The sequence below is a fragment of the Labrus mixtus genome, chromosome 18 (assembly GCF_963584025.1).
Source record: "Labrus mixtus chromosome 18, fLabMix1.1, whole genome shotgun sequence".
In the NCBI taxonomy this organism is placed as follows: domain Eukaryota; kingdom Metazoa; phylum Chordata; class Actinopteri; order Labriformes; family Labridae; genus Labrus; species Labrus mixtus.
In genome coordinates, this window is record NC_083629.1 from 25419257 (window position 1) to 25430481 (window position 11225).

General features: G+C 47.3%; 1 protein-coding gene across 2 annotated transcripts in view; it reads right to left on the bottom strand.

Moving 5' to 3' along the window:
• Positions 1–449: 449 nt before the first annotated feature.
• Positions 450–11225, bottom strand: part of si:ch211-168d23.3 (BRD4-interacting chromatin-remodeling complex-associated protein) — a 16363-nt gene continuing 5587 nt past the window's right edge. Inside the window, exons 6-14 of one of the 2 annotated variants that reach the window (XM_061063126.1) lie at positions 10673–11225; positions 9437–9718; positions 8775–9321; positions 8519–8667; positions 7477–7538; positions 5686–5834; positions 5144–5238; positions 4812–4914; positions 450–3723 (exon numbers count right to left, since the gene is read on the bottom strand). The exon at positions 10673–11225 is cut by the window's right edge and continues 977 nt beyond it. In XM_061063126.1, the coding sequence (XP_060919109.1) occupies positions 2987–3723; positions 4812–4914; positions 5144–5238; positions 5686–5834; positions 7477–7538; positions 8519–8667; positions 8775–9321; positions 9437–9718; positions 10673–11225 (2677 nt within the window). In that variant the 3' untranslated portion in view covers positions 450–2986. The remainder of the gene's footprint in view (positions 3724–4811; positions 4915–5143; positions 5239–5685; positions 5835–7476; positions 7539–8518; positions 8668–8774; positions 9322–9436; positions 9719–10672) is intronic. The other variant, XM_061063127.1, reaches the window with a different exon arrangement.

Below are 11225 nucleotides of genomic sequence, written 5' to 3' on the forward strand. Positions count from 1 at the left end.
CTATGGACGAGCAACAACCAAGTAAGCTAAGCGGCCTTAAAACCCGCCTCAGCTCCAGCTCTCAGCCTGTCGTTAGGTTGACTGAAAGTTAGACTGATACAGCATTTCCAGCATGGAGACCGCCATCGATGGGACTCCAGCGCCCCCTGCAGGAACAGACGGGTGCAGTTACACTCAGAGACCTTCAGTCGGCGCCAAACTGAACTTCTTCATATTGTTGCTTTAACATAATAAATTGATAAAGTGAACTTGTTGTCACATGGAGACTTAACAATATATGTTTTTAATTTGTTTGTAGTTCTATTGTTGTCCACCAGGTGAATCTTAGTTAACTACTCTTTGAGCTCACTTTTGGTCTCCTCCACGTCGAGAGAATATTTTAGCTGTTAACCGCTTCTTTAACCAACCGATCTCTCACACGGTGTGTTTATAGAAAACAATCTGGCTGATTTAGTTCCCTTTCCAAACAGTCAGGTGAGCTGTTCTCCTCCCAGCTCCTTATGCTAAGCTAAGCTAACTGGTGGCTCGTAAGCAGCGTAGAGCAACGAGTGGTATCAAAGTGCGTTTCTCAACTCGTTTATAAAATCTCTGGCGTGTTTCCCTCCCCGTACTACTGTCGAGGATTACATCACTAAATTACTGCATATTATAACTCCTTTTGTTTTTTTCCAACAAAAGAAAATGTGACGTTTAAATTCAAATAAAAATGAGATTTAAAAAAATAAAACGGCCTGTTTGATCGTAGCCACAAATCTCTGGAAGCGTTTCTAACATCACATCGATGATCTTCTTTTGGCAAATTAAAGGTATGAAGAGTAAACAATAAGGCATGTCACAAACATTTTCATATCCAGAGTCGAACCTTCTCCCCCTCCTCAATCTGCAAAAACACATTATCACTTCATCTTGAGGAGAAATGTGCAGCTTTTTAACATTTTGACCTTTAAGGTGAAAGAATCTTTTGCACAAGTTACACCAAGAAACCTCATCTCTGACAGTTTCCCCAAACGGACCAATAAGATTGTCACATTAACAGAAAAGGTCGCAGGAGCTTTATCGCTCCACAAACGCTGCGTTAAAATATTCGACTCATCGTGGATGAATTCAAACGGATAACCTAAAGCATGAAGAGGACTGTAGATGTGAGAATGTGAAGCGGATGATTTCTCGTCTTTTATTTTGGTTTAAAGGCTGTTTGATGATGCAGAGAGGCTGACGTTCTGAACGCTGTGTTGGGGGGGAAACAACCTGCAGTGTTGGTGTCATGAAGTGACCCTCACACATGTTTGAAACATGATTTCTAAACTACTCAGGGCTTCAGTGACAACAGAGAGAAGAATCCTTCTGTCATGAAAAAACTGTCTGGCCTCGTTTTCCCACACTGCACGGCACCGGCTCGACTCGACTGTTTTTGTGTGCTCAAACTAGGATCAATATTGGAGATGCTTTTGAAAAATGGAGAGAGGTTAGAACACAGAAAGGTTTACAGACCCATGCAGAGCTGGATAAACACTGAAGCTTCAGTATCCACCACATGGTGACCTGTGTGAGCATGGACTCTAGAGGGGGGGGGGGGGGGACAGCTCTCTATGATGTTTAGAATTTAGACTGCAGTACCCACTTTAACCACTAGGGGTCAGAGTTACATACTGCTCCTTTAAGTGAGATGTCTCAAAGTCTCATTTTGCACTTTTTAACTCAACATTGCACACAGAGAAATTAAGAAAACTATGGAAGCCCAAAGTGGACATGCATCCATACATTTGATTTTCTCTGTTTACCCTTCACAGGAAGGTAACGCCCTTTTCTCAAGATCTTGACTATTTTTATCTCTTCTCTGAGAAGATGCAGCTTCAGGGAGTTTTTACCTTTTTGCTGTGTGTGTGTTTCAGATCTTTGCAAAGCTGCTGCTGCAGACAACCGATGAAAAAAAAATCCTTTCCCCCTCTGGCCTAGTGGTTGTCTGCAGTGTTTCCAAATCACCGTTTAGTATCTACTCAGCTCTCTTTGAACCTCAGCCGAACACCCGAAGAATACCAAGAAGGTAGCAGGGTCTATCGACGACCTCTGGATATGGAAAAGTTTCAAGTTGAGCGACACCGTGCAGTGGAAACGACCTGTTTGTTTTCCTCCTCCTTCCTGCACCAGCACCGCTGCTAACAAACCCCCGAATCATTATTGCTTTAAATGTTATTAATACGTCACACATGGGACACGTTTTCATGTCTCTAAAAACTGGAAGTGTTTCACAGTCAGACTCCAGCGTGAATAAAAAACAACAAGGCTCTGAACTTTGAAAAAAAAAAAAAGCACAAATCTCTTTCTTCTTCGTGTTCCCCTCGGCTTCTTTCTGCTTCGACAAAGAGACACAACACAAGGACGTCTGCTGGTGTACTCAGGATGTAGCAAGTCACAAATTCTTTGGAGTTTTCATTCGATAAGCGGAGATGATGGAAGCCTGCAGGGCGGGCGGGGGGGTTTATGCACTGTCCCGCTGCAGGATGCACACACACATACACACACACACACACTCGCTGCTTTGCTCAACTCATCTGAAAACACAGTTGGCACAGATTATCAAAATAAATACCCTGGAAGCTTGGCACTATGCAAAAAAGAAAGTTCACATTTTTGTAAAGAAATCTTATAAAAAGGATGGAATAATCTCCACGTGTTGCTCGGTATCCTCACTATGACTTCTTATATTCTATACGCTGATGAAGTGTCGTAAACCTCTGAATGACTTCACTACCACTGAAACAATAGAGCTCCTATTCAAATAGACTTTTTTTTTCCACAAACATCAAATGAAGTATCTAACACCTATGGGACTATAGTGCTGCTGTCTGCTTTCTCTTTATAGTGCCTCTGGACTCTCTCTCCTCTCGCTCGCTCGCTCAAACTAAATCTCTTTCAGCTCCAGGAACAGATAAGAAGTTTTATGTTTTGATCCCACCTGGACATCTTGTCAGGGGGCGGGGTTACCTCACAGGTGCCCCCCCATGATGCTGGTGACCGCCTGGTCCAGTGAGGGGCCGGACGGCGCCCTGCTCGGGGCTGCGGAGGGGCCCTGCAGGCGCTGCAGCTCCAGGATGCTGTCGATGGCACTCTGCAGATGTTCACTGAGCATGTTGTCCTCTTGGAGGGGGGGAGGGGGAGGCGGAGGGGGGCTGAAGCTCTGCTCCGACCGAGGCGACGCGTCCGCCCTGAAGCATTTCAGTTTGGGGGCGCCAACGTCACCTCTCAGCTCGAAGCGTCCGTCCCCCCCCGGCATGGAGAGAGCAGGTTTTGGGGCTTTACTTTTGGAACCGGGCGTTGTCTCTACTGAGTCACAAGGCAGAGCTCCGTTTGACACATCCTGGTCCTGCCGAGAATGCTGGGGCGCTCCGTTCGGTGCCTGAGGGTGGCGTTCGGTCACGGCGCCGCCACCCCCCCCGTTGGTCAGCTGACCCGTGTGGTCCCTCTTGAGTCCCGGGTCGCAGGCCGAGTTGTGCACCACCTTCCGGGAGCCGGACTCCTGCTTGATGGTGAGCCTGAGGGCCCCGCGGGAGCTGGAGCGGTACGTCTTCAGGCCGGGGGGTCGGTCGGACAGTCGGGTCCAGGCCGGGGGGGAGGAGGGGCTGCCGGAGGAGCAGGAGTGGGAGGGGCCAGAGGAGGAGGAGGAGGAGGAGGGGGCACTGTTGGGGGAAGACGCTGATGAAGCCAAGGCCATCATGAAGGACTCTGAGGAGAGAGACAAGAGAAGATCGTTTTGATATTTTCATGCTCCTGTGAGGGGCGCTGACGGTCTAGCGATAAGCGGGCACCCCATGTACAGCCTCCAAGCGGGTGGCCCGGGTTCAAGTCCGGCCTGCAGCTTCTTTACCAGGGGATCGAGATTGCATATCAACCCAGCAGGGATTCTAGTGTCTGGAAAATAACAGAATGTCCCTCCAACCAGCGTTCATCTCAAATATATTTCCATTCATTCAAATAAATATAAACTCATTCTTTAAATGAGTTCCTGCAAATAAAATATCTAAATAAACGATCCCTGATCCAGAGTAAACACATTTATTCAGCTTCCTGATTAACGTCCGACATCCAGACGTTTCCCCGAGCCCTCTTCCCCCCTTTTTTTTTTCTCTCCAAACTTAATAATTATCATAACAACCCGGCTTTAATTTGCTCTTAACCTCTGGGCTGTAATTTTCTTGTCATCACACCGAGTCTTTCTCAGCACGACCTCCACTCCACATTTACACGGCTTAATTACACGCTCACACCTGGGAGCTGCTCCCGAGCAAATACGGAGGTTAAGTGGCGCGCTCCGAGGCTCCGCTCAGAGAGTTACAAAAAGAGAGAGAGAGTCACTGATTCAGTTTTCTGTCTCTGTGTTGAGGTTTAAAACTAAAGACTGATAAATACACACAGACATCCATCATCTATACCCGCTTTTTCTGTTCAGGGCCGCGGGGGGGGGCTGGAGTCGATCCCAGCTGTCATTGGGCGAGAGGCGGGGTTACACCCTGGACTGATCACCAGCCAATCACAGAGCTGACATATAAAGACAGACAACCAGCCACACTCACATTCACACCTACGGACAATTTAGAGTCAGCAGTTAACCTAACGAGCATGTGTTTGGACTGTGGGAGGAAGACGGAGAACCAGGAGAGAACCCACACATGAACGAGGAGAACAGTCAGACACCACACAGAGAGACTCCTGACAGACAGGGATTCAAACCAGGAACCTCCTCGCTGTGAGGCGACAGAGTTAACCACTGAGCCACCATGCAGCACTCACACAGACACACATTTTTTTCTGACCTGGGTCTCTGCGGACTCGCCGTCTGTCCTCGGCTAAAGAGCTTCTTTCAGCCTGAAGGAAGAGACGCTCCAACATCACCATCTCTGCCGACGGACTGTCCTGCTGTGGACACACACACACACACACACACACACACACACACACACACACACACACACACACACACACACACACACACACACACACACAGATTCAGCAGTCTGCTACAAACACTACAGAAAATAACTCGGTTCATTTATTTATTTTTCTAAAAGATGAGATCCAGACTTGACGCACACGTATGAATCAGGTAGAGAGAGAGAGAAAGAGGGCGGAGCTTGGTGTGTCTTACCTGAGCTTCTCTCACCAGTAGCTGCCTGTATTTGTTCACCATGTCCTTGGTACGTTTCAGCAGGAAACCGGACACACTGTCAAACTCCTGATCCACTGAAAGAGGAACATCATTCACTCAATTCACTCTTTATCCCAATGAAAGGAAGACATCTCAGTCTTTTAAATGTATGCAACAGAATTTTTTATCTATTTTTTTTTTTTAACAATATGTTTATTGAGTTTTAAACATTTTCCAAGACACACAATTACAGTTAAATAAATTCTAAGGAAAAAAAAGAAAAAAAGATATACACATGCACAAATATACACATTTATAAAATAAGGGGGGGAAAGTAAAATATAATAATAAAAATAAAAAAAAACTTTAATTACAAAATGTTGCAAAATTATTTCTGTCCGTATTAAATAAAATAACCAAATGGAGTACATTGCCATAGATGATTTGTTAATATTTTAATCTATTTTAAGTGCAACATGTTCCTTTAGAGTTCAGTCAGACTTTGGTCAGAATAAGCAGGGAGCACTGATCGTTCCACCAACCTGAGGTGAAGTCATCCTGAGTGGGCAGGTGACCTGCACAGGTGTGGTACGGCAGCAGGCGTCTGACAGCGTCCTTCAGCGTGGGAAAGGCCGGGCCGGTGAAGGGGGTGTGGACCGCTCGGTGGTCCGAACAAATCTGCTGCTGGAATCTGAAGAAAACATGATGACAGCTGTGAGTGTTAGCCTGAGGTCGCTACACACAAAGATACACACAGAGACTCGATGTTCCCTCAGCGTCTCAGACATTTCACATCTGATTATTTTAAATGAAAGGTTGACACAAAGCCTAGTCGACCGTCTGGGGGTCCTGACTGGTATGAGGCCCACAGACTCCTGACTTCTTTCTACTGATTGATGTGATCACAGTTAGTCCTCCAGAATCTGTGAATAGAGCTGCTTCCCTAGCAACCGTCTGCTCTCCTTAGTAACGATTTGTTCTTCTTAGCAACGGTGATCTATTGAGGGATAGCAGACTGTATGCATAACTAATGAGAATCAAGTATTTAACACAGCCGTGTAATAACGACCTGCTCACTAAATATTATCCCTCATGAGTCAGGTAGTCAGCAGGATCTGTAGTTTCTGTAGAAGTGTTTTTTAATCAGGGCAGTATGAGGAGTCCTGGAGGACCTGGATTAAAACACATTACTGCAGGATCAGACTTAATCCAGCCGACTGTGAATACATCGGGGGCCGATAGTTACCGAGGTATGAAGAAAGCCTCTTTGCAGCTCATCATATCCACATTTATAAGTCAAAGGAAGCCTTTGATGTGTTAAAGAGAGACACTAAAGGTCAGACATGTTCAGATTAAATAAATAAAAGAGAAACGTTGGATGAGTTCAAGGATGAAAGCACAAATCTCAAACTTCACCTCATGAAAAGATTAAAAGAAAATCAAATGAGCTCAAGAGAGTCTCGGTTAAAAGTAGCTCGTAGGGGCGCTGGTAGCATTGTGGTTAGTGTGTGCACCTCATGTACAGAGGTTAAATACCTCGAGAGCGGGCGGCCCAGCTTCAAATCCGGCTCCTTTCTCACATGTCTCTCTTTTTCTCTCACAAGTTTCTGACTCTATACACCGTCCAATCTCTAAAAAAATGTCGCTAAAACCACAGACTGTAAATATGAATGTTTGAAGCCTGAGTGACGTCCCCCGTCTGTTCCTGCAGGGGGCGCTGGAGTCCCATCGATGGCGGTCTCCATGCTGGAAATGCTGTCTCAGTCTAACTTTCAGTCAACCTAACGACAGGCTGAGAGCTGGAGCTGAGGCGGGTTTTAAACCTCCTGACAAACCGTTACACCGCGCCCACCTGTCAATCAGGTCAGCTACACGCCTTATTGTGAATAACTCTTATCCTTCATCAAATCAAAACTGATGAGTCATCAAAACATTCACCCCCCGTACAGTGTGTGTCCATCGAGACATGAGCTAATCACACCTATTTGGTTTTTTGAACCAGGCTGTAAACATGTTAATCTCTGCTGTAAAAACAGACTTTTTAGAATGGGTGTGTATGTGACTTCCTGTGCTTCTGCAGCCAGCCTCTAGTGGACACTCCAGGAACTGCAGGATTTTACACTTCAGCATTGACTTCATTTTTCTTTGTCACATTTTTTGGGGTTTCTTATTATTAATATTAATCAGTAGAGCTGGAGAGGGAGGGGTCATATGTTTCAAACAAACAGAATTTTGTTAAATGAATCTGGAGCATGTAGGAGACAGAATCCTGAACATCTTCACACATTTCCTCTCCTGAGTGATTGGATCATGGTGAGTCTCTGCTCTCTTACCTGTGCCGGCGCATTGCTGGTGTGAGCCTCTCGTCTCTCTGCTGCTCGGGCGGAGCTGCCAGCTGGCAGAGAGCGAACATGGAGGAGGAGATCAGAGGAGGGACACACGGGGTTCATTTTAAATTCATTAATGAAATGTTTGCTGCATTTAACCAAAAAAATAAATCATTTCAAAGTCTGCCAATTCAGTTTAAACCCACAGAGGACGCTTCACACACACATTTTATATCAGTTTAAAGATGAATACACACGTTATTTCACATCATTAGAGCGGAAAGGATCAGACTGTCGATCAGTTAGTGGGTCAAAGAGAATTCATAAGACTTTTATTTAAAGGTCACATATATAAAATCCTCTTAAATTCCCCCATGTTCCTCTAACTCTAACATGTGTCTCTAGTCTGTCTACAAACCCCCCAATGATGAGAAAAGTCCATCCTCTCTGTCTTCTCCCTGATCCACTTTTCAGAAAATGTGTGCTCAAACAGGCCGTTTGGAGATTTTCCCTTCATGACATCACAAAGGGCAGTAGCCCCTCCCCCAGGTGGGTGACACTCCCACAGCTAGGTGTTTGTTCTGCCCTCTGAGTCTGCCTTCTCACCGTAAACAATAGGACATGGAGAGAGAAAGACCGAGTACACCCAAGCCCTTCCAGAGAGGGGGCGTGGTCAGACACAGCTCATTTACATATTTAAAGGTACAGACACAGAAACAGCCTGTTCTGAGCAGGGCTGAAATAGAGGGGTTTATAGACATGATCAAATACAGGATCAGAGTGGATTTAGAACAAGAAACTTCACACACATGTTTTGAGGAGATCTGAGACTTATTTAAACTGAAGAAGAGGAGGAGCATATGTGACCTTTAAAAACTATGATTTTCATTTATATCTGTACCTGACCATAGACTGTCTGCATTATGTTTCCTGTTCTCCAGTATGTTCTTCTCCTTCCTTCTGACAAATGTTTGAATTCAAAAGTCTAATTATGTTTGATTCCGTTATTGACAGCACAAAGGGAAGAGGTTTGCTAGTCTTTCCTCACCTTGGTGCTGGTCTGCTGGCTCTTCTGGGTGGGGGCCCCCTCACTGGGAGCTGGGGGCCCCTGAACCTGGAGACCCGGCGCTGCAGGAGAGGAAGGATGGACGTCGAGAGTAAACGCTTTACTCTCTACGACCAAGGCAGCTGTTGGCTCTGAAAACAGACACAACGATGAAGATGAGGAGGAGGAGGAGGAAGAGGACTTACAGGGACACAGGGACAGAAAGGTTGTGAATATTTATTTTGTTGTATAAACTGACTGTTGTGTGTGTGCTGTTGGACAGCGGGCTCGTCTCCTCCTGTGGAGAGACTCGCAGGAGCAGCCGTGAGGTCAGACGGCTGCTGAGGCACCGAGACGCGCAGAGGAGGCGGACTGTTCTGGACCGAGGACTGAGGCTGGGACACATACGGCTGGATTGGTCCTGCTTTCTGGGCAAACGAGGCCTGCGAGACCTGATGAGGGATCTGGTACTGGACTTGTGACTCGCCACAAGGCTGCGGAGCCGGGGTCTGGGGGACTGAACTCTCGGGCGCAGCAGGAGGGGAGAAACCAGCCGGAGTCTCTGGTGTCTCTGTTTCCTGGACCGGATCGAGGGGGGAGCAGATCAGCTGTGTGTCCTCCTGGTCTGAGTGGAGCGGGGAATCCTCCGCACACGGGTCAGACAGCACAGAGTGCGAGTCCTGAACAGAGAACACATGAGGCTGAGTCTCTGTCTCATCGGGGACCGGAGAGTTTAGAGAGTCCATCGGCACCACGGGCAGACCCCCGACCAACAAGTCCGAGGTGAGCGGAGAGCTAAGTGCTTGCTGTGAAAGAAACGACAAAAACAGAGGGTGAAAAAGAGAATCTAGTGTTCCATATCCAGCTTCTTCTTAAAGACGTTTTCTTAACTTAATGAATTCAGGGATTGGCCACGCTGACCTGTTGCAGATGTTGCATAAAGGCCTCGTTCTGGCTCAGGGAGTGCGCCGCATCCTCCACCGTTTGGCTCAGGTCTGCGGGGGGGATCAGGAGTTTGGGGATCTCCACAGCGGGGTCGGGAGCCAGAGGAGGTTCAGGTGGAGGCTGCAGGACTGTGACCACAGGAGGAGGAGGAGGAGGAGGGGGAGGAGGAGGAGGAGGAGGAGGAGGGGGAGGAGGAGAGGGCTGCAGACCTGCAGAGGGGGGCTGAACCGGGACCTGCTGGAGGACGTGTCCGTACTGCTGCAACCAGAGAGAGAGAGAAAATGAAATATATGAGAGGTAGTTTAAAGTGAACTTTACACCTGAGATGGTTTTAGTAACAGGAAGGTAAACGTTAGGAAACGATGAGTGTTTTAAAATGATCTTTTCCTATCAGTCGTCTTCAGCTGAATCCATCTTTAACATCACAGATTGAAGTGTAAACGGACGTGAACACTCCTGTTAATGGGCACCAAACCAATATGATAGCCTTTTGCTCCCTTTTGGCCAGAAGACTAATATTATCTAAATGGAAGGACGCTGCACCCCCGACATATGGCCGATGGATAAGGGAGGTCATGTTTCTTGTCCACTTAAAGAAAATCAGATATACTATAAGAGGTTGCACCAAGAAATTCTACATCACTTGGCAACCATTTTAATCTTTTGTTGAAGATATGACAGCTAACAACATAACGATGTAACATTTTTATTGTTTTATTGTTTTTCCTTTTCTTTTTTTTTTCTTTCTGTTTTGTTTTTGAATGTATTTTATTATTTTCTGTCTGTTATTTATTTGTTTATATGTCAGTTTATTCTTCTTGTCATTGTCTGGCTGCAGGCCAGCACTCGGGGAATTGGGGATTGGACAGGTTTCCTTTCTGACTGTCCTATGTTTGTGCTGTTGTTGTTTATGTTTTTGTGATATATTTGAAAATTAAAAATAAAAAGACCTTGATAAAAAAAAATGGAAATGGACGTGAGCTTGTAAAGTTCTTTTCTAGTCTTCCAACTACTCAAAGCTCTTTTACACCACAGGTCACACCAACAGATGAGATGGACGCACTTTGTTACAGAGGGGGGGGGGGGGCGCTGCCCTCTTGTGACTCTTTGGACGTTAATGGACTTGACCTGATATATGAGGAGTATTTTCAAGCTGAGGTTCTAATGAATAACAAACATGTAGAGGTGATTTTAGTTCAGAGCGTCTCTGACCTGTGGTAGCTGGTGGAAGGTCTCCTCTGAGCCGATCCTCTCCTCCTGCACGGCTCTCTCCGGCAGCAGCACCACGGACGCCTGCTGGAGGCTCAGCTGTCCGTCTGCCATGGCGCTCTGAGGGGCCGGGGCGGCGAAGGGAAGCCCCTGAACCACCGAGGGGCCGTTCAGGATCGAGATGGACGTGAGATCGGGCGGAAGAACTCCTGAACTGTTGATCAGGGTGATGTGGTTTCCGAGAGCGGGACTGTGGACCAGGGTGGCACGCTGCCCCTGCCCCCCCGGTGTGTAGGTTCCAGCCAGCTGTGCAGGCATCTGGAAGACGGTAGGGGGCGCCGACTGCAGCTGCAGGGGTCCTGAAAGCACGGTGGCCTGTCGGAGGGCGAGCTGCCCGGTCTGCGTGGTGAACACGGGGCTGAAGCTGAGCTGTCTTTGGGGCACAGTGAGGATCTGAGAGCCGTCCACCAGCTGCCCAGTGGAGGGGGTCAGGCCGTGGATCGGGGGGGCGTGGTGGCCGGGGGCCAGCAGGGGGCGAGCAGCACCGGCGGGCTGA